At 46.1% G+C, this 26,436-nt stretch overlaps 1 protein-coding gene across 1 annotated transcript in view; it reads right to left on the bottom strand.

Annotated features, from left to right (window-relative positions):
• Positions 1-26,436, bottom strand: part of CERK (ceramide kinase) — an 88,491-nt gene that overhangs the window by 36,042 nt on the left and 26,013 nt on the right. The window contains exons 2-6 of the mRNA XM_038756092.1: positions 17,493-17,606; positions 11,950-12,072; positions 6,592-6,717; positions 5,269-5,332; positions 3,464-3,609 (exon numbers count right to left, since the gene is read on the bottom strand). Of these exons, the coding sequence (XP_038612020.1) occupies positions 3,464-3,609; positions 5,269-5,332; positions 6,592-6,717; positions 11,950-12,072; positions 17,493-17,606 (573 nt within the window). The remainder of the gene's footprint in view (positions 1-3,463; positions 3,610-5,268; positions 5,333-6,591; positions 6,718-11,949; positions 12,073-17,492; positions 17,607-26,436) is intronic.

Raw genomic sequence — 26,436 nt, 5'->3', positions numbered from 1 at the left:
TAACAGCTGTCTTTACCCCCACAAAGACATAGCGAGTGTAAGGTGAGATAACTGTGGAAGAATAAAAACAATCTACAAATCCAAGGTGATGTGATGGTTGTAAATGGCACAATCCCTTCCCTCAAAAAAAGTGTAACCTGATAAGGAGAGATTAACACCACCGGTGTTCGTAAAATATGCTTTTGGCCTTTTTCAATCCCTGAGCACGATCTGGAATTTTAGAAGCCCAGAATATGAGAAAGCTTTAACTTTCCCACTTTGAAACAATCCCACTTACGAGAACCCGGTGGCTAAAATGGCAGAACGGATATATTTATATATATTTTTAAAGAAATCGAGGAGAGCTTTACCTTCAATTTGACCACTCCAGTGGGGGCTAAAATTCATTCATTCAATCGTATTTATTGAGCGCTTACCGTGTGCAGAGCACTGTACTCTCTCCAAGCCGTCAGGCACTCTCTCTGTTCTGCAAACAGCTCTCTCCCTACTCGGAGGCCCTCACGGCTCTACAAACGTCGCCTCCATTTCTGCTAACTTCACTCTATTCCTTCAGGCAGACAACAGATATAACCTTTTGGACCTGTAAACAGCAATGCCTCGGCTCCTGTATATATGTATATATGTTTGTACATATTTGTCACTCTATTTATTTATTTATTTGTTTGTTTGTTTGTTTGTTTGTTTATTTATTTATTTATTTTACTTGTACATATCTATTCTATTTATTTTATTTTGTTAGTATGTTTGGTTTTGTTCTCTGTCTCCCCCTTTTAGACTGTGAGCTCACTGTTGGGTAGGGACTGTCTCTATATGTTGCCAACTTGTACTTCCCAAGCGCTTAGTACAGTGCTCTGCACACAGTAAGTGCTCAATAAATATGATTGATGATTGATGATGCTCCTCATTTCCCCCTCTCCTTCCCCGCTTTTCACTGCACTACCAGGGGATCTGCTGGCCTTCGCAGGTGTGAGGAGGGGAACGGTCGGGTCAAGTGGGTTGGAATTTCTCCGTGCGAAGATGTGGGAGAGATGAGTGACCTGCAAAAACAGTATAGTGTCGGGGGTGTGTATGTGTGTACATGTATGTGTGTATACATGTGTGCTGGAAGGGTTGCCTGGGGAGGAATGTCCCAAGGGGACAGGGGAAAGGATAGAGACGAAGACGTAATAGGAAAATGATGGATCACTGAGTTTTTGCCTCCCTCACACACACATTTTTCTTTCTCCTGAGGGAAGGGAAAGTTTCGTACGGCGGGGCCACAGGGGAGATGTCAGATGCAAAACATCCTTCATGCAAACGTGATATTTTTCATGGCCGTCTTTCCACGGGACCAATTCCGGTCACTGGGGGTTCTAGACGGTTCTTTTTCTGATCCCCCGGGTCTCCCCAGGGCCTCTGCCAAGTGTCGCTTTCACCAGGATCTCGAGAAGATGCTCGGCTGTGTAAGTCCCAATGGTTCAACTGTCAAACGAGCCCCGGGACTCAAACAACTTTCTTTAAAAGGGCTCCGTTTGACCTCCAGCTTCTCTTCACGATGAGGGTTTGTTTCATTCAATCGTATTTATTGAGCACTTACTGTGTGCAGAGCACTGTACTAAGCGTTTGGTTTGTTTCGACAGCTCGTTCTTCTGAGGCGGCTGCGGAGAGATCTAGGGTGGGAAAGGGACCGTGGGCCTCCACTCGCCCGGCCCGTTTGAGGAGGCCGATTCCTGACATCCAGTGGGGACGGTCCAAGTAGGATGACAGCGGGGCCCGGGGCAGCGGGACGGAACTATGCTTGGGGAGCCGTGTGAGAAACTTGCTTTTCCAAAAAGTAAGTCAAAAGCCAGGGGTGCAGCTGGGTGGAGCATTTGAACAGCCTCCTCACAATTGCCACCTCCTCCCCCTTGGGGTGGTCTCCCTTGATGATGATGATGATGGCATTTGTTAAGCGCTTACTATGTGCCAAGCACTGTTCTAAGCACTGGGGTGGATATAAGGTCGTCAGGGTGTCCCACGTGGCGCTCACAGTCTCAATCCCCATTTTACAGATGAGGGAACTGAGGCCCAGAGAAGTCAAGTCAAGTTAGGCCTTCCCAGACTGAGCCCCTTCCTTCCTCTCCCCCTCGTCCCCCTCTCCATCCCCCCCATCTTACCTCCTTCCCTTCCCCACAACACCTGTATATATGTATATATGTTTGTACATATTTATTACTCTATTTATTTATTTACTTATTTATTTTACTTGTACATATCTATTCTATTTATTTTGTTAGTATGTTTGGATTTGTTCTCTGTCTCCCCCTTTTAGACTGTGAGCCCACTGTTGGGTAGGGACTGTCTCTATATATTGCCAATTTGTACTTCCCAAGCGCTTAGTACAGTGCTCTGCACATAGTAAGCGCTCAATAAATACGATTGATGATGATGATGATGAAGTGACTTGCCCAAAGCCACCCAGCTGACAAGCGGCAGAGGCGGGATTAGAAACCACGACCTTCCGACTCCCAGGCTCTATCCACTACGCCAAGCTCAGCCCCACAGCACTTATTTTAACATCTGTCTCTCCACTCTAGACCATAAGCTCATCGTGGGCAGCGAACGTGTCTGCCAACTCTGTTGTACTGGACTCCCCCAAGCAGTTAGTACAGTGCTCTGCATTAAGAAAGTGTACAGTAAATACCATCGATCAGTTGATTGATGGGCTATCTGAGTCTGTTCCCTACTGCTCCCTGTCCTCTTGAGCGCTTAGTACGGTGCTTGGCACATAGTAAGCGCTTAACAAATACCACAATTATTATTATTATTATCAAGGGCTTAAAGGCCAAAGAGCCAAGGGCAAGGGCGACGCAGAAGGGAGAGGGAGTGTGGCTTAGTGGCTAGAGCCCGTACCTGGAAGTCAGAAGGACCTGGCTTCGAATCCCGGGTCCGGCACATGTCGGCTGTGTGACTTTGGGCAAATAGCATCACTTCTCTAGGCCTCAGTTACCTCTTCTGTAAAATGGGGACTAAGCATGTGAACCCCATGTGGGACAGGGACTGTGTCCAACCTGGTTAATGTGTATGTACCCCAGTGCTTAGAACAGTGCTTGGCACATAGTAAGCGCTGAACAAGTACCATAATTATTAGGGGAAATGAGGGCTTAGTCAGGGAAGGCTTCTTGGAGGAGATGGGATTTTAGAAGGGCTTTGCAGGTGGGGAGAGTAGGAAGCAGTAAATCCCCCAATCCCACATCTAAGCCCATCCCTGCCCACAGATGACATTCATTCGTTACCTGAACAGTACTGAAAACCACCTGACATAAAATGCTTCTCTCTCCAGAGTGAAAGAGAAAACTTCAGGGGAAACCAACAGTGATATTTCTTGAGACGCTAACACTACGCTCGTGAGCATCTTCGCTCACGTAATTTCACCCTGGAATTCCCATCATGGGCCCCGAGCTAGAAACAGTGACTGAAAAAAGTCCATCTTTTGTTCTCTTACCTGCTGGGATGATGCCAATCCTTAGGTTACACTGGACTAGCGATGCTCGGGGATTATTCTGATCGATCCCGGAATCCTTCTGGGTTCTTCCAATGAGGCCGTGCATCACTTCACTGAACATCCCGTCCCCACCGACGCACACAATCCTGTCAGGGAGGACACGGGGAACACGTCACCCCAAGGCTGTCTGCTCGGTCATCATTCAGTTTAAAGTAGGGATTCGGCAGCCACTCCAATGGTCACCTGAACCCACTCCCCGCCTTCCCGAGTTCCAGTGGGACCAAGAGCGTCTTAGGTGGACGGAGCTGGGGGAATGATCGTTTGGCCTGGGGCGAGTTGGTGGGTTCGGGTTCCAGTTGGGGGTTGTGACCTTGGGGGAGAAGCAGAACTTCCTCTGGGCGCAGGGTCTTGCCACCGGGAATTGAGGTGGAGCATGGACAGTATCCCCTTCCGCTCTTTCCCTTCCAGAGGCCTCCCCAGGCCTATCTGTGCCCCTATCCTGCGGGCGGTGGTGGGCAGGAGCAGAAGGAAATAGTTGGCGTCACCCTGTGTCCGCCATTCCTGTCCAGGTAAAACTTTTCACTGTACTTGCCCATTTGAAATGGGTGCTCTCGGGACCAAATTCGGGATTGCTCGGTTTTTGACCAACAGGCGATAAGGGCTAGAGGTTACCCAGGTTTAAAAAATCTTATTTGTCCCATTTGTCCCACAACAACATCAAGAATCTCGGTGGTACGGTTCTCCTAACGAGCAATTCTGCTGTACGCACTTCATTCCTGATACGCTGCCTAGCCTCGCTGACATCTCAGAGTATTCCAAAATGTTGACCTAACAGATTCAGGTCTGAAATCTCAGCGGACGGGGCATCGTCCTTTCCCCAGTGACAACTGGCTGAGGCGGAGGATTTATAAAGAAGGTTCTGCTTTAAAAATTGCATAGTTTATATACACAGTATTCGGCACCTCTGACTGATTGTTTGAATCAAAAAGAATCCGGTCAAATTGATTAACAGATGAAACTGTTGAAGACTTCTGGCCTGGAAATAAGCTCGATGAAAAGCTTGTCACCATAAATTTATGGGAGATAGGGCAGACTGGGTGTCATTATCCCTTACTTTACCTCAGTATTTTTTGAGCAATCTTGGGTGATTGGACTCATTAATTTTAGATACTTCAATACGATATAGCCCATCATGCAACCAATGGTTTTCAGTGGCATTTCAGCTATTCAGAAGCGGAGGAGGAGATCATCATCATCATCATCAATCGTATTTATTGAGCGCTTACTGTGTGCAGAGCACTGTACTAAGCGCTTGGGAAGTACAAATTGGCAACATATAGAGAAGTCCCTACCCAACAGTGGGCTCACAGTCTAAAAGGAGATGACTCCTCTAGACTATAAGCCCGTCACAGGCAGGGAACGTGTCTACCAACTTGGATGTCGTGTACTGGCCCATGCCACTACAGTGCTTAGTACAGTGCTTTGCACCCAGTAAGCATTTGCTAAATGCCATTCATTGGTTGATAATGATACCCGAAACCCTTTTTAGCCCCACTCCAATATCAATCATCAGGCCTGATCCTACCGTGGCATAAACTGCGAGGGGAATTGACCGGAGGTCTTTGGGCGGTTCAGGAAATGAAGGCCTTCCACCACAGCGAGACCTGTGGAAACCTGAGTCTTCACGCCAAAGTCAGGGAGATTTCCCAAACCCCTCTGGTTTGGTTCAAATGCTCCTTGGATAGGTTTTAGCACAGACTAGAGGGACAAAGTGTCTGTTCACTCGCGTGAATTAAATCACTTACCCATCGTATTTCTCAATATTAATCTCCAGTAAACTGTCCTTGGCATGATTAGCGTGCTCGGTGACTGCAGAGAACAAAGACATCGCTTACTATTTTAATTATTGGTTCGGTCTTTCTATGAAATGAAAGCCCATAAAACGTTCTTTTACTTGATATTTAGGCACAGACTAAAGAAAAAAACTCAACTGTGAAGCCACAAATTGTGAAAGTTTATAATGCCTAAGAGAGTTAAGTGCTTTTCAGCAAGTTTAGCACTAAGACACGACTGTATCCACAACCCTTACACACACAGGGCCACACAACTCCTTGTTGTCTTGAGAAACTGTACATAAATGTGCAGTCCACAACTGCAGAGGTCGTTTGAAAACCTCATCCATAGCACCTATAAAGCACACTAGCCTGTTAGGAAGAAGGAGGAGGTAAAGGAAGGAAGAGAGAAGGGGCTGTCACCAGGAAAGCGGATGGGGAGGCGTCCATCGGGCGTGGGTGGGGACGGACTTGTTCTTTAGTTTCCCAGTACAGGCTTGAACTGTGGGTTGGAAGGGAAGAGGAGTGGGCCCTCTCCTTTTTTTGCGGTGACCACAGGGCAGAAAATACATTCTTTTTAAAACTGAGTGTTTATCTTCTTTAGAGTGATGCTTAAAGTTTAACGCATTTTCTACCTTGGGCTTAGTTTTCCTCACTCTGAAAAATTTCTTTTGTCTTGTGTACGCTTCTAAGACTCGAAATACAATCAAACCCTCTTCTCACGTGACTCGGGGTTCTAGTTTTCTTGAAAAATGCAGGGATTAGAATTCGAGACTCGTGAAGTCGGAGGGCGTGGGAGGGCCTCGAGGCAGTGGTCATTCCAGCCAACCCCCTGCCTTTGGGCAGATGTGAGAATCTCGTTTTTTTCTTAAGATCTTCCGGGGGGAAGATATGCTTTAACCACCCCCGGCTGCTAACTTAACCAACCACCCGGACGGCCAATTCTCACTCCCTCCGCTTTCCGCAGAACCGTACGGGCGGGTTTCCTCGATCAGGGAGGACCTGATGTGACGAGGCTCCTCCGCTGAGGTGATTCTTGTCCATTCTGCTTTCCTGGACTGAATTCTGGGCCCCGCTACTGAGTGTTAATCGATCAATCAATCAATCAATCATATTTATTGAGCACTTACTCTGTGCAGAGCACTGTATTAAGCGCTTGGGAAGTACAAGTTTGCAACATATAGAGACAGTCCCTACACAACAGTGGGCTCACAGTCTAGAAGGGGGAGTGTCCTTAGGGAGGACTGTGGATTCCCTTTGGCGAGGGCCCGGAGTGACGACCGTGGCGTGACTTACCGATGACGTCGGCAGAGATGGAGGCCAGGTTGAACAGTGGAGCCACTTTCTGCTCATAGATTCGCTTTGCCTGTTGCTTTCCTCCAAAGGGGTTGATGTACACAAGTAAGTGTTTCGGTCGAGTTGCTACGGGATGGAAAACAACTGGTACAGTGGAATATTAACACTAGCCAGTTAAAACACAAACCCCCTGGATTTTTTTTTTTTTAAACAAAATAGCTCAACTGGATGTGGCTTTTTCAGGGGAGGCCTACCCATTTTTTCCAAAAACAATGCAAACAGAGCTCTCGCTTCTGTAAACAGGGAATGGCCCATTTTTAGGCATCATCCTCTATAATGCTTCTTTTAGCTACTGCAGGAAATCCCAGCCCAGGGCCAAAGCGCTCCCAACCCTAGCATTGCACTTTTGAAGTAAGCGCAAAGGACCCGAGAAAGAAACATTAAAGATAAAACAAACAGTGACACCATCGGATGGTAGGAGGAATCAAGAGTGAAATGAAGATCTAGAAAGAGCCTTTACAAGCAACCGGAATGGTCCTTTTAAACCATCTTCCTGGAATAGTCTGCTTTGAAAAGTAGCATGGCCAAGAGAACAGAGCACATGCCTGGGAGTCAAAAGGTTCTGGGTTCTAATCCTGCCTCCGCCGCTTGTCTGGTGGGTATCCTTGAGCAAATCACTTCTCTTCTCTGGGCCTCGGTTACTTTGTCTATAAAATGGGGATTAAGACTGTGAACTCCAGGTGGGACAGGAACTGTGTCCAACCCGATTTACTTGTATCCTCCCCGTCACTCAGTACAGTGGTGCTTAACAAATACCACAATTATTACTATTGTTGTTTTCTAGAAAGCCCCAGTCTCTAGTTTGATCCTCTAGCTCTCCTCCAAGCCCATTTCAAGTTCCCCATGCTTTGCCTTGGGCACGAACCTCGAAACCGAGCCCAGTTCTACAATCAGCCAGTCAGTGAATCAGTGGTACTTACTGAGCGCTTTCCGTGTGAGGACCGCTGTACTGAGCGTTTGGGAGAGGACGATACAACAATACAATAAAGGCCCGCTCCAAGCTGAGACTAGAGCAAGTTTCTCTCCCAGATCTTTTTTTTTTTTAATGGCATTTGTTAAGCGCTTACTCTGTGGCCCAGTATCATGTCTTTTCTTTCCCCAACTCCACCTACAAGCTTCCATCTCGGCTTGCGAATCATTTTGACCCCTGAAATCTGCCCCAATGTCGTCATTTGGGGAATTCAGACTCTCTTTGAACATCTTTAACCCGACAAGCCATCGATAACCTTCCTTTCCGAGGCGTTCCAAGCCGGCGGCGGAGCCGGGGAATCTAAATGGCAACTGTTTCAGGCCGCTGAAAAACAACTGCTCCCTGCCATCATCGGTAGATCTTCAACTGCCTTTGGAAACATTTGGCTGATGAGTTTTTGCTAATTGGTTTTCAACTGCCGCCAGTGATATATTTGCTACTGGTGAAGAGAAGGTCACATTGGTAGACCAAGGAGGAAATTTTACTCTCCCTTTTAGACTAACTTAAACCTAAAAATACTAGAATATTATCCAACATCAGAGATCCAGGTTTGCCGACGGTTTGAATTTGGGGGGTTTCTGGTGGGGGAGGACAAGGAGAGCAGCCTGATTAAAAAGGGGCCAGGAAAGAGAATCCAACGGGAAGCTTCATCTTCATCCTCTCCAGAACTTATGTCTATATCCGTAACTGAATTATTTATTAATGTCTGTCTCTCCCGCTAGACTGTAAGCTCACTGTGGGCAGGGAATGTATCTGTTATACCATACTCTCCCAAGTGCTTGGCACAGTGCTCTGCACACAGGAAGCGCTCAATAAATATGATTGACTGACTTCCTTGGAAAATAACCGCCTTGAATCAATCATTCAATCAATGGTATTTAATGAGCGTTTACTACGTGCAGAGCACCGTGCTGAGTGTTTGGGAGAGGATTTGGTGGACATGTTCCTAGCCCGTAACGAGCTTACAAGTTTAGAGACTGTTTACCTCCACCTCTCCAGCCTTGAAGCACTCAGTACAGTGCTCGGCACCCAGTGAGTGCTCAATAAATACGACTGATGGATTGGTCGCTCTTCAAGGACTCTACCACCCTGCCTTAAATCTCCCTTTGTTTTTTGCTTTCCCTTTGCTTTTTTGCTTTTGTTTTTTTGCCTTTTTGCTTTGCTTTCCCTTTCTTTTAGACTGTGAGCCCACTGTTGGGTAGGGACTGTCTCTATATGTTGCCAACTTGTACTTCGCAAGCGCTTAGTACAGTGCTCTGCACACAGTAAGCGCTCAATAAATACGATTCATTGATTGATTGATTTGTCTTGATGAAACCCTGCAGAGGCCCTCCGCGTCAAACAAAAACTCCTCACTGTTGGCTTTAAAGCAGTCCATCCCCTTGCCCCCTCCGACCTCACCACACTACTTTCCCACTCCATCCCAGCCCGCACGCTTCCTTCCTCTAATGATGATGATGATGGCATTTATTAAGTGCTTACTATGTGCAAAGCACTGTTCTAAGCGCCGGGGAGGTTACAAGGAGATCAGGTTGTCCCACAAGGGGCTCACAATCTTAATCCCCATTTTACAGATGAGGTAACTGAGGCCCAGAGAAGTTAAGTGACTTGCCCAAAGTCACACAGCTGACAATTGGCGGAGCCAGGGTTTGAACCCATGACCTCTGACTCCAAAGCCCATGCTCTTTCCACTGAGCCACGCTGCTTCTGTAATCAACATCATCATCATCAATCGTATTTATTGAGCGCTTACTGTGTGCAGAGCACTGTACTAAGCGCTTGCAAAGTACAAATTGGCAACATATAGAGACAGTCCCTACCCAACAGTGGGCTCACAGTCTAAAAGGGGGGAGACAGAGAATAAAACCAAACATACTAACAAAATAAAATAAATAGAATAGCTATGTACAAGTAAAATAAATAAATAAATAAATAGAGTAATAAATATGTACAAACATATATACAGGTGCTGTGGGGAAGGGAAGGAGGTAAGATGGGGGGATGGAGAGGGGGGCGAGGGGGACTCTGTGCCTCCATCTCATCTATCCCGCCACCGACCTCTCGCCCACATCCTACCTCTGGCCTGGAATGCCCTCCTTCCTCACATCGGATAATTGCCCTCCCCTACTTCCAAGCCTTACTGAAGGAACATCTTCTCCAAGAAGCCTTCTCCGACTAAGCCCTCCTTTCCTCCTCTCCCACTCCCTTCCGCGTCGCCCTGACTCGCTCCCTTCATTTATCCTCCCTCCCGGCCTCACAGCACCCGTGTCCGTATCTGTCGTTTATTTATTTACTTCCTATATTAATGCCTGTCTCTCCCTAGATTGTGAGATTGTTTTGGGCAGGGACTGTATCTGTTTGTTGTTGTAGTTTCCTCTCGCAAGCGTTTAGTATGGTGCTTTGCACACAGTTGGCGCTCAGTAAATATAACTGGATGAATGAATGAGAGAGGATTTTTGGGTCAGAGGGAGCGAAGGGACCTTTAGAGACCGATCTCATCCTAATGGGGGTCAGCTGGACTGGCCACCAGAGGACAACTGGCGGGCCCGACTGCTTAGAGAAGCAGCGTGGCTCAATGGAAAGAGCCTGGGCTTTGGAGTCAGAGGTCATGGGTTCAAATCCCGGCTCCGCCAAGTGTCAGCTGGGTGACTGAGGGCAAGTCACTTAACTTCTCTGGGCCTCAGTTACCTCATCTGTAAAATGGGGATTAAGACTGTGAGCCCCCTGTGGGACAACCTGATCACCTTGTAACCTCCCCAGTGCTTAGAACAGTGCTTTGTACATATTAAGCGCTTAATAAATGCCATTATTATTATTATTATTATTATTTTTTCAGTCCTGGGTTCGGCCTCGTGGAGAAAACGCCTCGCCGATTGGCACAAGGAGAAGCAGCAGGGCCTAGCAGGGAGAATCCGGGCCCGGGAGTCAGAAGAACCTGGCTTCTCATCCCAGCTCCACCACTTTTTTTTTTTTTTGATGGTATTTGTTAAGCACTTACTATGTGCAAAGCACTGTTCTAAGCGCTGGGGAGATTACAAGGTGATCAGGTTGTCCCACAGGGGGCTCACAGTCTTAATCCTCATTTTACAGATGAGGGAACTGAGGCCCAGAGAAGTGAAGTGACTTGCCCTAAGTCACACAGGTGACAATTGGCGGAGCCGGGATTTGAACCCATGACCTCTGACTCCAGAGCCCGTGCTCTTTCCACTGAGCCACGCTGCTTCTACTTGTCTACTGTGGGTCCTTGGGCAAATCGCTTCACTCCTCTGGGCCTCAGTTCCCTCATCTGGAAAACGGGGATTAAGACCGCAAGCTCCACGTGGGACACGGACTGTGTCCAACCTGATCAGCCTGGATCGACCTCACCTCTTAGTACAGCGCTTGGACCGTAGTAAACGCTCAACATTCATTCATTCATTCATTCAATCGTATTTATTGAGCGCTTACTTTGTGCAGAGCTCTGTACTAAGCACTTGGGAAGTACAAGGTGGCAACATATAGAGACGGTCCCTGACCAACAATCAATCAATCAATCAATCAATCAATTGTATTTATTGAGCGCTTACTGTGTGCAGAGCACTGTACTAAGCGCTTGGGAAGTACAAGTTGGCAACATATAGAGACGGTCCCTACCCAACAGTGGGCTCACAGTCTAGAAGGGGGAGACAGACAACAAAACAAAACATGTGGACAGGTGTCAAGTCATCAGAATAAATAGAAATAAAGCTAGATGCACACCATTAACAAAATGAATAGAATAGTAAATATGTACAAGTAAAATAAATAAAGTAATAAATCTGTACAAACATATATACAGGTGCTGTGGGGAGGGGAAGGAGGTAGGGGGGGGGGGGGGGGTTTGTTGTTGGTCAACAAACACCATAGAACAAAAACTGCACTAAACTCTCAAGACAGGACAAGACCCCAGAGTTGGGCCGACGCAGCGCTTAGCAAATCCCATAAAAAGTACCATTAAAAAAAAAAAGGAGTGTAACAAAGCCGTAGTGTAGAGAAGCAGCGTGGCTCAGTGGAAAGAGCCCGGACTTTGGAGTCAGAGGTCATGGGTTCAAATCCCGGCTCTGCCAATTGTCAGCTGTGTGACTTTGGGCAAGTCACTTCACTTCTCTGTGCCTCAGTTACCTCATCTGGAAAATGGGGATTAAGACTGTGAGCCCCCTGAGGGACAACCTGATCGCCTTGTAACTTCCCCAGCGCTTAGAACAGTGCTTTGCACATAGTAAGCGCTTAATAAATGCCATAAAAAAAAAAAGCCATTAGACCCAATGAGCTGGTTTTTCCAGAAATGAGCCCAGTTGAGCAGAACTTACTCAGTTTCTGGAGCGATTCTCGGAGGGCCTGCAACCACTGGGTACACAGCTGCTCCTCACTGCACCAAAACGTCACTTGTCCACACCGCCAGTGGTGATGCCGGGCTCTCTTCACGTAGTACACTACACAAGCAGACACACGTTGCCGTTAATAACCATTCCCGGCCCATTCGGCTACACCGCCCGAAGAGTTACGGGGTTGGAGGTCACGGGCCGCTGTAGGAAAGAAACAACTGGGGACCCTTTGGCGAGGAAGGGGGAAATGTCGTTCGTCAGGGAATGAACTCATCCTCTCCAGAGCTACTGGGGGAGGAAATCTGCCAAATGCAAGTGGCTGTGAGAACCAGCATGGCTCAGTGGAAAGAGCCCGGGCTTTGGAGTCAGAGGTCATGGGTTCAAATCCCAGCCCCGCCAATTGCCAGCTGTGTGACTTTGGGCAAGTCACTTCACTTCTCTGTGCCTCAGTTACCTCATCTGTAAAATGGGGATTGACTGTGAGTCCCCCGTGGGACAGCCTGATCACCTTGTAACCTCCCCAGCACTTAGAACAGTGCTTTGCACATAGTAAGTGCTTAATAAATGCCATTATTATTATTATTATTAAGGATTTGGGTTTTAATCCTGGCTCCGCAGTGTGTTTGCTGTGTGACCTAGTCAAAGTCACTTCCCTTCTCTGGGCCTCAGTTCCCTCATCTGCAAAATGAGGATTAAGAAGGTGAGCCCTGTGTGGAATGGGAACTGTGTCCAACCGGATTATCTCCTATCTATCCCAGCGCTTAGAACAGTGCCCGCCACATAGTAAGTGCTTGACAAATAATAATAATTTTGGTATTTGTCAAGTGCTACCGATGTGCCAGGTGCTGTTCTAAGCGCTGGGGAGATACAAGGTAATCAGGTTGTCCCACGTGGGGCTCACAGTCTTAATCCCCGTTTTCCAGATGAGGTAACTGAGGCACAGAGAAGTTAAGTGACTTGCCCCAAGTCACACAGCTGATAAGTGGCGGAGCCGGGATTAGAACCCATGACCTCTGAATCCCAAGCCCGGGCTTTTTCTCTATTACCATCATTACTATTAAACCAAAACCAAAATCCAGTTTGCTCCCCATGTAGCCTTTGCTGTGAACCTGGGGAGGGTCAGGGGGAGGAAGACCTTCCGAGACCTTCACCCCAGGAAGCTAGAAGGACATGACGGGCTGACTGCCCCCCGAGGTTTTCCTCCCTTTGCGGCCTCACTCACCCAATTTCAGACAGCATGGTTGCTATTTATTATTTATTTATCTATCTATTTATTTATCTATTTATTTATTTATTTTACTTGTACATATCTATTCTATTTATTTTCTTTTGTTAGTATGTTTGGTTTTGTTCTCTGTCTCATCATCATCGTCATCATCATCAGTCGTATTTATTGAGCGCTTACTATGTGCAGAGCACTGTACTAAGCGCTTGGGAAGTACAAATTGGCAACATCTAGAGCCAGTCCCTACCCAACAGTGGGCTCACAGTCTAAAAGGGGGAGACAGAGAACAAAACCAAACATACTAACAAAATAAAATAGAATAGATAGGTACAAATAAATTCAATAAATAAATAATAAAATAAATAAATAGAGTAAAGAAATATGTACAAACATATATACATATATACAGGTGCTGTGGGGAAGGGAGGGAGGTAAGATGGGGGGATGGAGAGGGGGACGAGGGGGAGAGGAAGGAAGGGGCTCAGTCTGGGAGGTCTCCCCCTTTTAGACTGTGAGCCCACTGTTGGGTAGGGACTATCTCTAGATGCTGCCAACTTGTACTTCCCAAGCGCTTAGTACAGTGCTCTGTATATATGTATATATGTTTGTACATATTTATTACTCTATTTATTTATTTATTTTACTTGTACATATCTATTCTATTTTGTTAGTATGTTTGGTTTTGTTCTCTGTCTTCCCCTTTCAGACTGTGAGCCCACTGTTGGGTAGGGACTGTCTCTATATGTTGCCAATTTGTACTTCCCAAGCGCTTAGTACAGTGCTCTGCACATAGTAAGCGCTCAATAAATACAATTGATGATGATGAGTGCTCTGCACACAGTAAGCGCTCAATAAATACGATTCATGATGATGATGATGATGATGGCCTTGCGGATAGACTATGGGCCTAAGAGTCAGAAGGACCTGAGTTCTAATCCCGGCTCTGCCCCTTGTCTGTTGTGTGACCTTGGGCAAATCACTTCACTTCTCTGGGCCTCAGTTCCCTCATCTGTAAAGTGGGGATTAAGACTGTGAGCTCCACGTGGGACAGGGACTGTGTCCAACCTGATTAGCTTGGATCTCCCCCAGTGCTTAGAACGGTGTTTGACACATATTAAGCACCGAGCGAATACCGTCATTATTATCATCATTATTATTCAACTCCAGTCCGGGACCGTGGCTCCGCTCCTGTCTCAGCTGACCTTTATTCCCCGGAGCTTGACCTGAGATCATCATGGACTTAGTTATTATGTTCCACTCGGTCACCGGACTCCCAAGTGGAAATCTCCAACCGGGGCTGGGAGCGGGTTTTTCCAGTTAAAGACGGCCGTGGTTGGACCTACGCTGTGCAGGGGTTTCATTTTTTCAGCCTCCAAGGCAGGTTCCCACGTTTGGCCTTTTCAACCCTTGGCCACCATAATCACCCTCCGTGAAGTCTCCCCAAGGCAACATCCGTATCCTGACAGGCAGGTTTTCACTCCCCACGATCAGCCGAGCGGTTCTCCGCTAAAGAAACCCTGCGATGCCCAAACTCTTCTTTCCCTGCTCGTGTCACTGAGTGCCACTGCTCCAACATGTTCCGAATCCCTGGAAGATTTTATCCGAGTCAGGGTGTGGGACGCCGCCTCTAGCCCACTTCCGATCGGAGTGAGCAGTGCTAGGGAGGCTCTCGCCATGAAGCCAGGAAATAATAATAATTATTATTATTGCGCTGGGGGAGATGCAAGGTAATCAGGTTGTCCCACGTGGGGCTCACAGTCAATCAATCAATCAATCAATCAATCGTATTTATTGAGCGCTTACTATGTGCAGAGCACTGTACTAAGTGCTTAGGAAGTACAAATTGGCAACACATAGAGACAGTCCCTACCCAACAGTGGGCTCACAGTCTAAAAGGGGGAGACAGAGAACAGAACCAAACATACCAACAAAATAAAATAAATAGGATAGAAATGTACAAGTAAAATAAATAAATAAATAACTAAATAGAGTAATAAATATGTACAATATGTACTATGTATTGTCTTAATCCCCATTTTACAGATGAGGTCAGTGAGGCCCGGAGGAGTGAAGTGACTTGCCCAATAATAATAGTTATTATTATTATTATTATTATAGAATGGCCACCCCACCCTGAGGGACCCCGCGGACCCAAGTTGCTTCCTCTGCTCCTCAGCGGGCTCGCACGCGTGTGTTTGTGTTTGGGAGGAGGAGGAACTCGTGACATCCCCTTAATCTCTTAACAACATGATGATGATGATATTTGTTAAGCGCTTACTATGTGCCAAGCACTGTTCTAAGCCCTGGACACCGTTCTAAGGGCTGGATAATTATGGTCTTTGTTAAGCACTTACTATGTGCCAGGCACTGTTCTAAGCGCTGGGGGAGATGCAAGGTAATCCGGTTGTCCCACGTGGGGCTCACGGTCTTAATCCCCATTTTACAGGTGAGGTCAGTGAGGCCCGGAGGAGTGAAGTGACTTGCCCAAGGTCACGCAGCAGACAAGAGGCGGAGCCGGGATTAGAACCCATGACCTTCGGACTCCCAGCCCCGGGCTCTGTTTACTATGCCAGGCTGCTTCTCACTATGCCATGACATCCTCGCCATGGCACGTGAAGAGAAAGCCCGGTCATCTCTCTGTGTCTTTCTTCAGGTCAGGTCCTCACTGTCCTTGGGCTCACTGAATGCTTCACGCATAATAATTAATAATATTAATCAATTAATAATTTATTATAATTATAATATAGTTTATTATAATTATAATACTTATTTATTTATTATAATTAATAATAACGATGGCATTTGTTAAGCTCTTACTATGTGCAAAGCACTGTTCTAAGCACTGGGGGGATACAATGTGATCAAGTTGTCCCCCGTGGGGCTCACAGTCTTAACCCCCATTTTACAGATGAGGGAACTGAGGCTCAGAGAATTTAAGTGACTTGCCCAAGGTCACACAGCACGATTCAAACCCACGACCTCTGACTCCAAAGCCCCTGCTCTTTCCGCTGAGCCACGTTGTTAAACGCGTACTGTGTGCTAAGCACTGTTCTAAGCGCTGGGGTCGATACAAGGTAATCAGGTCAGACACAGTCCCTGTCCCATTTGGGGCTCACAGTTTCAATCAATCAATCAATCAATCGTATTTATTGAGCGCTTACTATGTGCAGAGCACTGTACTAAGCACTTGGGAAGTCCAAGTTGGCAACATATAGAGACAGTCCCTACCCAACAGTGGGCTCACAGTCTAAAAGGGGGAGACAGAGAACAAAACCAAACATACTAACAAAATAAAATAAATAGAATAGATATGTACAAGTAAAATAAATAAATAAATAAAGTAATAAATATGTACCAACATCTATACATATATACAGGTGCTGTGGGGAAGGGAAGGAGGTAAGATGGGGGGGATGGAGAGGGGGACGAGGGGGAGAAGGAGCTCTTGGGGGAAGGAGGCTGGAGAGGAAAGATCAGTCCCCATTTTACAAATGAGGTAACTGAGGCACAGAAGAGTGACTTGCCCAAGGTCACAGACGTGTGGCAGAGCCGGGATTAGAACCCAAATCCTTTGATTTCCGGACCCAAGCCCTCTCCACTAGGCCACAGGGTTTAGGCCGAGAGATGGGGTTTTTCAGGCGTCCGCCTTCAGCTGGACGTCGAGTTGACCGCCCGGAGAGAGATCTCTCCCGTCAGGTAAACGGCGGAGTTGATTCAGAGCCGGACGGCTTCCTGACGAGAGAATCCCCAATTCTCAAACAGGGAATTTTTCCCAAAAGGTGGATCCGAGCGTGCTGAATTCTTCGAAAAAAGGTCGCCTGTTCCTCCCTCTGAGTTCCCTTTTAATAGCACCTGGCTGGGTTTAATAGCAAGGCCCTGCTGAGAGCTCACCTCCTCCAGGAGGCCTTCCCAGACTGAGCCCCTTCCTTCCTCTCCCCCTCGTCCCCCTCTCCATCCCCCCATCTTACCTCCTTCCCTTCCCCACAGCACCTGTATATATGTTTGTACATATTTATTAGTCTATTTATTTATTTATTTATTTATTTTACTTGTACATAGCTATTCTATTTATTTTATTTTGTTAGTATGTTTGGTTTTGTTCTCTGTCTCCCCCTTTTAGACTGTGAGCCCACTGTTGGGTAGGGACTGTCTCTATATGTTGCCAATTTGTACTTCCCAAGTGCTTAGTACAGTGCTCTGCACATAGTAAGCGCTCAATAAATATGATTGATGATGATGGGTTTTACAAGGCAGTATGTAGCTACTAAAACGTTTCAAGGGAAGAAGGTTGGAGAAGCATTACCTGTGAAAGCATGAGGCTTTGCCATTTTTTGCCATTTTCCACTATTGTGTTTCTTCTCGTCAATCTCTGTTTCTTCTACGGTGATAATCTCAGAAATAGGCACCGAATAACTGCCTGTGAAGAGATCAAAATTACACAGAAAGTCTACATTAACGGGGGTGGGTTTACCAAAATCGCGGCGGAGGGGGCCGTAATTCGGAAATGTTACTTTTCATCTCCCGGGAAATGGAAAGATTAAATGCACACTCCAGCGCACTCCACGCTTTAATCTCAATAAATGACGGCGAAGTAATCCTAAAAACGCAACTGGTAGTGTCCCCATCGACTGTCATCGCACACATCCAACAACGGGCTCGGCGAATTTACATCCGGGGCTGGTACCCGGAGTCGGGAAGCTGATTTTTGAACCCAGATCATCATCATCAATCGTATTTATTGAGCTCTTACTATGTACAGAGCACTGTACTAAGCGCTTGGGAAGTACAAATTGGCAACATATAGAGACAGTCCCTACCCAACAGTGGGCTCACAGTCTAAAAGATGTCGGAGTTCCGCCTTTTCGTGTGGGCTGGCACTCTGTCCTCCATTCCTGAGCAAACCGCCCTCTGTCAAACAATCAATCAATCAATCAATCAGTCGTATTTATTGAGCGCTTACTGTGTGCAGAGCACTGTACTAGGTGCTTGGGAAGTACAAGTTGGCAACATAATAATAATAATAATAATGATGGCGTTTATTAAGCACTTACTGTGTGCAAAGCACTGTTCTAAGCGCTGGGGAGGTTACAACGTGATCAGGTTATCCCACGGGGACTCACAGTCCTAGTCCCCATTTTACAGAAGAGGTAACTGAGGCACAGAGAAGTTAAGTGACTTGCCCAAAGTCACACAGCTGACAATTGGCGGAGCGGGGATTTGAACCCATGACCTCTGACTCCAAAGTCCGTGCTTTTTCCACTGAGCCAAGATGGTCCCTACCCAACAGTGGGCTCACAGGCTAGAAGGGGGAGACAGAGAACAAAACCAAACATATTAACAAAATTAAATAGAATAGATATGTACAAGTAAAATAAATAAATAATTTTATTTATGGACATTTATAATGTCCATCCAAATCCCGCTCATTCAAATGTCTCTTCCTGACCCCCTTCTTCAGAGGCATCTTCCATGACCTACCAAACAACCCGCTGAGCTAGAAATGGGCAAATTCAACACCGCCGGAAACTGACCCTCAACCTCCTGATCTTTCTAAAACGCTCTCCACCCTCCTTCCCGCACTTCTCCTGTATCTACACAGTCAATCATTTGTACTTACTGAATGCAACAGAATTAGCAGGCGTGTTCCCTGACCATAATGAGGTAGAAGTCTAGCGATCATCATCATCATCATCAATCGTATTTATTGAGCGCTTACTGTGTGCAGTAAATAGAGATGAATTTACAGTCTAGATTGGCGGTCAGACTGTTACTGTCTCCCCCACTTCAAAGCCTTATTGAAGGCCCATCTCCTCCAAGAGGCCTTCCCTGAATAAGCCCCACTTGCCTCTTCTCCCACTCGCTTCTGCATCACCCTGATTTGCTCTCCTTATTCATCCCCACTCCCAGCCCCACCGAACTTATGTCCATATCTGTCATGTTGGCTCTGCCAATTGTCAGCTGTGTGACCTTGGGCAAGTCACTTAACTTCTCTGGGCCTCAGTTCCCTCATCTGTAAAATGGGGGTTGACTGTGAGCCCCCCGTGGGACAACCTGATCATCTTGTAACCCCCAGCGCTTAGAACAGTGCTTTGCACATAGTAAGCACTTAATAAATGCCATCATTATTATTATTATTATTTATTTTTATGTATTTTATTTGTATTCATGTCTCTCTCCCCTTCTAGACTGTAAGCTCACCGTGGGCAGGGAGTGTGTCGGTTTATGGTTATAGTGTACTCTCCCAAGCCCTTAGTATGGTGCTCTGCAAACAGTAAGCACTCAATAAATACAATTGAATGAATGAATAAATGAATGAATGGTCCCTCGATGGTGACAATAGGTCAGTAAAACATTCAGAAACTCTCCCCGCCTCTTTTTTAATCTGTTCTCTGTCTGTAGTTTTCTATTTCTCCCATTCTCCCACCAGACTGTAAGCTCCTCTCTACCTACTTAGAGAAGCAGCCTGGCTTAATGGAAAGAGCCCGGGGGTGGGAGTCGGAGGTCGTGGGTTCGAATCCCGGCTCCGCCACTTGTCAGCTGTGTGACTCTGGGCAAGTCACTTCACTTCCTCTGTGCCTTAGTTCCCTCATCTGTAAAATGGGGATCAAGACTGTGAGCCCCACGTGGGACAACCTGATAACCTTGTATCTCCCCCAGTGCTTAGAACAGTGCTTGGTGCATAGTAAGCGCTTAGCAAACGCCATCATCATCATCATCATTACTTACTCTATTGCATTGTGTTCTCCCAAGCTCTTAGTTTAGTGCTCTGAACACAATAAGCGCTCAGTAAATATCATTGATTGATTTCCAAAACAGAGTCAGCTCCCAAGGCTTTGAAATAAGTTGATATCTCCTCCCACTCCCCATCTCCCCCACCTTACCTCCTTCCCCTCCTCACAGCACCTGTATATATGTATATATGTTTGTATGTATTTATTACTCTATTTATTTTACTTGTACATATTTACTGTATTTATTTTATTTTGTTAATATGTTTTGTTTTGTTGTCTGTCTCCCCCTTCTAGACTGTGAGCCCGCTGTTGGGTAGGGACCGTCTCTATATGTTGCCAACTTGTACTTCCCAAGCGCTTAGTACAGTGCTCTGCGCACAGTAAGTGCTCAATAAATACGATTGAATGAATGAATATCTAACGTGTTTATTTTATTCTTCAAGGACATCTGACTTCTGAATTTCCAGAAATACCCGTTAAGATATATAAGGTAACGCTTCACTTATTGTAAAAGAAAATGATAGGATACATTTCTACTCTCCAATCTCTATTAAAAGAAAAAAATGCATCTAGTTGGTTGGGGGATAGCTGTTTCAGATTACGTGCTTACTATTTCGGATAAACTCTTATCAGTTTAATTATAAAGGCGAGTAAACAGTAATAAGCCTAGGATTGTACATCCTATTAAACGTGGAGATAGTTCAGTAGATCTTATCAAGATATTTGTCTGCTCCTGAATGCTCCTCACACTGGGGGGGTTTCGCCTCGGATGTGCAAACGCAGTCGGACGGGAAATGAAAGATTTCAAGATCGAGTCCGAGGGATCGGGGCGTCCCTTGGGAATGTCACGCGTAGCCGACACACCCCAAATACCCGCCCCGGCCCCAACGAGGACGTCGTGCGGATGCAAGTGCTAGGTCCTGATGCGCCGCACAATGCACAGCACAATGCATAGCACACTACACGGCCCAGTGCGGTAGTTCACTCTGGTAGGCGGCATTTACCATTACTTCTGGGGAGCAAGTGAAAGAAGGCCTCAGGCAGCTTGTGGGAGATATCGGGGAAATGAGAGGGGGAGAGGGGGAGAGAAAGGAGGAAAGAGAGGGAGAGAGGGAGCGATGGTGGAAGAGAGAGAGGAGGCAAAAGGAATATATATATGTATATTTATATATATCTAGTAGTGGCCGAAAATAATAATAATAATTATGGGACTTAAGTGCTTACTGTTCTAAGCACTGGGATAGATATAAACTAATCCGGTTGGAGACACAATCCCTGTCCCATATGGGGCTCACAGTCTTAATCCCCATTTTGCAGATGAGGGAACTGAGGCACGGAGGACATGAAGGCCTCCAGGAGGCCTTCCCAGACTGAGCCTCTTCCTTCCTCTCCCCCTCGCCCCCCTCTCCATCCCCCCCATCTTACCTCCTTCCCTTCCCCACAGCACCTGTATATATGTATATATGTTTGTACATATTTATTACCCTATTTATTTATTTATTTTACTTGTACATATCTATTCTATTTATTTTATTTTGTTAGTATGTTTGGTTTTGTTCTCTGTCTCCCCCTTTGAGACTGTGAGCCCACTGTTGGGTAGGGACTGTCTCTATATGTTGCCAATTTGTACTTCCCAAGCGCTTAGTACAGTGCTCTGCACATAGTAAGCGCTCAATAAATACGATTGATGATGATGATGATGATGACTTGCCCAGGGTCACACAGCAGACAAGTGGCGGAGCCGGGATTCCCGGGCTGTGCTGGGAAAAGGCTGGGAAAAGATTCCCAGTCTTTTAGACTGTGAGCCCACTGTTGGGTAGGGACTGTCTCTATATGTTGTTGACTTGTACTTCCCAAGCGCTTAGTACAGTGCTCTGCACACAGTAAGCGCTCAATAAATATGATTGATTGATCGATTGTGCTCTACCCACTATACATGGTGAGGAGAACTAGTCCCTTGGGCAGTTCATAGTGCATTTGGCTGGGAAACCAAAGCCCTACTCTGAGCTGACTCTATTGGAAGGAAATCAAACATTCCCGAGCGGAAGCAATACCTTCTCGGGGGGGAATGTGCAAGACTTCACCACGGAATGCGTTTTTCTTCAAAGAATAGCCACTGGAATAAAACACAGCCATATTTCAGCAGAGGGATTAGAAACGGTATTAGCATGCGGCCTACTTTCAAGGCTGCTAAAATCACCTCTTTCTGAAATGGAGACAGTTAAGAAAATTGGCTTCTCTATCACTTCCTTTCCCATGGAGGCCCGTCAGTTGGTAATAAACACCGAGCGGTCTCTGTTTGCAGAGCACTGGACATGACTTATACTTAGCAATCAATCAATCAATCGTATTTATTGAGCACTTACTGTGTGCAGAGCACTGTACTAAGCGCTTTGGAAGTTCAAGTTGGCAACAGATAGAGACAGTCCCTACCCAACAGTGGGCTCACAGTCTAGAAGGGGGAAACAGGCTCTGTATCCAGAGCACTGTTTTACTGAGCGGTCAATCAATCAATCGTATTTATTGAGCGCTTACTATGTGCAGAGCACTGTACTAAGTGCTTGGGAAGTACAAATTGGCAACATATAGAGACAGTCCCTACCCACCAGTGGGCTCACAGTCTAAAAGGGGCAGACAGAGAACAAAACCAAACATACTAACAAAATAAAATAAATAGAATAGATATGTACAAGTAAAATAAATAAATAGAGTAATAAATATGTACAAACATATATACATATATACAGGTGCTGTGGGGAAGGGAAGGAGGTAAGATGGGGGGGATGGAGAGGGGGACGAGGGGGAGAGGAAGGAAGGGGCTCAGTCTGGGAAGGCCTCTTGGAGGAGGTGAGCTCTCAGCAGGGCCTTCTCAGCAGGGTCAGTTCTTAGCAGGCAGAGGAACAGGGTGCATTCTGGAAAAAATCCACAGGGATCCCAAAGATGAGCCATAAATAAATAAATATTTATTTATTTTACTTGTACATATCTATTCTATTTATTTTATTTTGTTAATATGTTTTGTTTTGTTCTGTGTCTCCCTCTTCTAGACTGTGAGCCCACTGTTGGGTAGGGACCGTCTCTATATGTTGCCAATTTGTACTTCCCAAGCGCTTAGTACAGTGCTCTGCACACAGTAAGCGCTCAATAAATACGATTGATTGATCGATTGAGCCAGCACAAAGCCATTTGTGATTGTACAGATTGGTCCGCTACTAAGAGACTTGCTAGGGAAGATGATAGAGCACAGGCCTGGGAATCAGAAGGCCATGGGTTCTAATCCCGCTCCACCGCTTGTCTTCTAAGTGACCCTGGGCAAGTCACTTCACTTCTCTGTGCCTCTGTTACCTCATCTGTAAAATGGGGATTGAGCCTGTGAGCCCCACATGGGACAGGGAAAGTCACTTCACTTTTCTGTGCCTCAGTTACCTCATCTATAAAATGGGGATTGAGCCTGTGAGCCCCACATGGGACAGGGACTGTTGTCCAACTTGATTTGGATGAGAAGCAGCGTGGCTCAGTGGAAAGAACCCGGGCTTTGGAGTCAGAGGTCATGGGTTCGAATCCCGACTCCGCCACATGTCTGCTGTGTGATCTTGGGCAAGTCACTTAACTTCTCTGGGCCTCAGTTACCTCATCTGTAAAATGGGGATTAAGACTGTGAGTCCCACGTGGGACAACCTGATCACCCTGTATCCTCCCCAGCGCTTAGAACAGTGCTTTGCACATAGTAAGCGCTTAACAATGCCAATTATTATTATTTGCTTGTATCCACCCCAGTGCTTAGTACAGCGCCTGGCACATAGTAAGCGCCTAACAAACACCACCACCTTTTTTTTTAAATCTTTGCTCACTCCTTGCCGCTCCTTCTTCACATCCCTTTTCCAAAGGCCCTTTCGGAAAGGTTTTCTCTGACAAATCGTAAAGGCGGCCTTGGCTCTTGACTGAATGAGGAAGGGGCCTATTCAGTGGAGAAAATCCAAGAGGAAAATCAAAATGACAAGGCCAGGCTAACGGAAGGAAAATTCAACAGCCAGTGCTCGTCTGTCTTAGGCCGGTTCTTCCGTTTTGGACGGTGCATCGTGATTTAATGGGTCGTTTCTTTCCCCACAGGAAGAAGTTCCCTTTGTTGGTGTTTATTCACTTGCTGAGGGTTGCAAATCTCCCAATGAGGGTATGACCCGGGAAGGGAGGCAAGGAGGCTTTCCCAGACTGAGCCCCTTCCTTCCTCTCCCCCTCGTCAATCAATCAATCAATCAATCGTATTTATTGAGCGCTTACTATGTGCAGAGCACTGTACTAAGCGCTTGGGAAGTACAAATTGGCATCACATAGAGACAGTCCCTACCCAACAGTGGGCTCACAGTCTAAAAGGGGGAGACAGAGAACAGAACCAAACATACCAACAAAATAAAATAAGTAGGATAGAAATGTACAAGTAAAATAAATAAATAAATAAATAAATAGAGTAATAAATATGTACAACCATATATACATATATACAGGTGCTGTGGGGAAGGGAAGGAGGTCCCCCTCTCCATCCCCCCCATCTTACCTCCTTCCCTTCCCCACAGCACCTGTATATATGTTTGTACATATTTATTACTCTATTTATTTTCCTTGTACATATCTATTCTATTTATTTTATTTTGTTAGTATGTTTGGTTTGGTTCTCTGTCTCCCCCTTTTAGACTGTGAGCCCACTGTTGGGTAGGGACTGTCTCTATACGTTGCCAATTTGTACTTCCCAAGCGATTAGTACAGTGCTCTGCACATAGTAAGCGCTCAATAAATACAATTGATGATGATGATGATGAAGGGTCTCAACTCTGTGGCATTCTATCATGGAGGAGGAGAAGGATTTTCTTTTTGGTGCCTAAGGCATTTTTCCTTCTAAAGTGGAAGGCCTTGGATGACAACTGTCGAGGACTTAACCGTTCAGGGCGCAGGCTGAAATCCAGAGAGCAACATCAGGAAAATGTATTTCGCAGCACCTTGGGGCTTCCGGGCGCCTTTTTATTTTCCACAGCCTGGCCGTCGCGGAGATCGGTCAATAAGTGGGATTTACCGAGTGCTCACAGTGTGCTGAGCACTGTAGGGAAGCAGAGTGGCTCAGTGGAAAGAGCACAGGCTTTGGAGTCATCATCATCATCATCAATCGTATTTATTGAGCGCTTACTGTGTGCAGAGCACTGTACTAAGCGCTTGGGAAGTCCAAGTTGGCAACATATAGAGACAGTCCCTACCCAACAGTGGGCTCACAGTCTAAAAGGGGGAGACGGAGAACAAAACCAAACATACTAACAAAATAAAATAAATAGAATAGATATGTACAAGTAAAATAAATAAATAAATAAATAAATAGAGTGATCATCATCAGCATCAATCGTATTTATTGAGCGCTTACTATGTGCAGAGCACTGTACTAAGTGCTTGGGAAGTACAAATTGGCAACATATAGAGACAGTCCCTACCCAACAGTGGGCTCACAGTCTAAAAGGGGGACAGAGAACAAACCAAACATACTAACAAAATAAAATAAATAGAATAGATATGTACAAATAAAATAAATAAATAAATAAATAGAGTAATAAATCTGTACAAACATATATCCATATATACAGGTGCTGTGGGGAAGGGAAGGAGGTAAGATGGGGGGATGGAGAGGGGGACGAGGGGGAGAGGAAGGAAGGGGCTCAGTCTGGGAAGGCCTCCTGGAGGAAGTGAGCTCTCAGTAGGGCCTTTAAGGGAGGAAGGGAGTCAGAGGTCATGGGTTCAAATCCCGGCTCTGCCAATTGTCAGCTGTGTGACTTTGGGCACGTCACTTAACTTCTCTGTACCTCAGGTCCCTCATCTGTAAAATGAGGATTAAGACTGTGAACCCCCTGTGGGACAACCTGATCACCTTGTAACCTCCCAAGTGCTTAGAACAGTGCTTTGCACATAGTAAGCGCTTAATAAATGCCATCATTATTATTATTATTACTGAGTGCTCAGGAGCGTCCACTATAGCAGAGTTGGCAAACTTCCCTCTCTGGACTGTCAGCTCTCTCTGGGCTGCATGTCTACCAGCCCTGTTATACTGGACTTTCCCAAGAGCTAAGCTCAGTGCTCTGCACACAGTAAGCACTCAATAAATACTGTGGATTGATTGATTGATTGATTGGCAGCCATGTTCCCTGCCCACAAGGGGCTTCCAGTCAAGAAGGAAGGGCATTTCATTCATTCATTCACTCAATCGTATTTATTGAGCGCTTACTGTGTGCAGAGCACTGGACTAAGCGCTTGGGAAGTCCAAGTCGGCAACATATAGAGACGGTCCCTACCCAACAACGGGCTCACAGTCTAGATGTGGGGATGCCATCCACGCAACTGTGCTTCTCATCATCATCATCATCATCATCAATCGTATTTATTGAGCGCTTACTATGTGCAGAGCACTGTACTAAGCGCTTGGGAAGTACAAATTGGCAACATATAGAGACAGTTCCTACCCAACGGTGGGCTCACAGTCTCCAT

The sequence above is a fragment of the Tachyglossus aculeatus genome, chromosome 14 (assembly GCF_015852505.1).
Source record: "Tachyglossus aculeatus isolate mTacAcu1 chromosome 14, mTacAcu1.pri, whole genome shotgun sequence".
Classification (NCBI taxonomy): Eukaryota; Metazoa; Chordata; class Mammalia; order Monotremata; family Tachyglossidae; genus Tachyglossus; species Tachyglossus aculeatus.
This window is presented reverse-complemented; position numbering and strand designations above follow the sequence as displayed.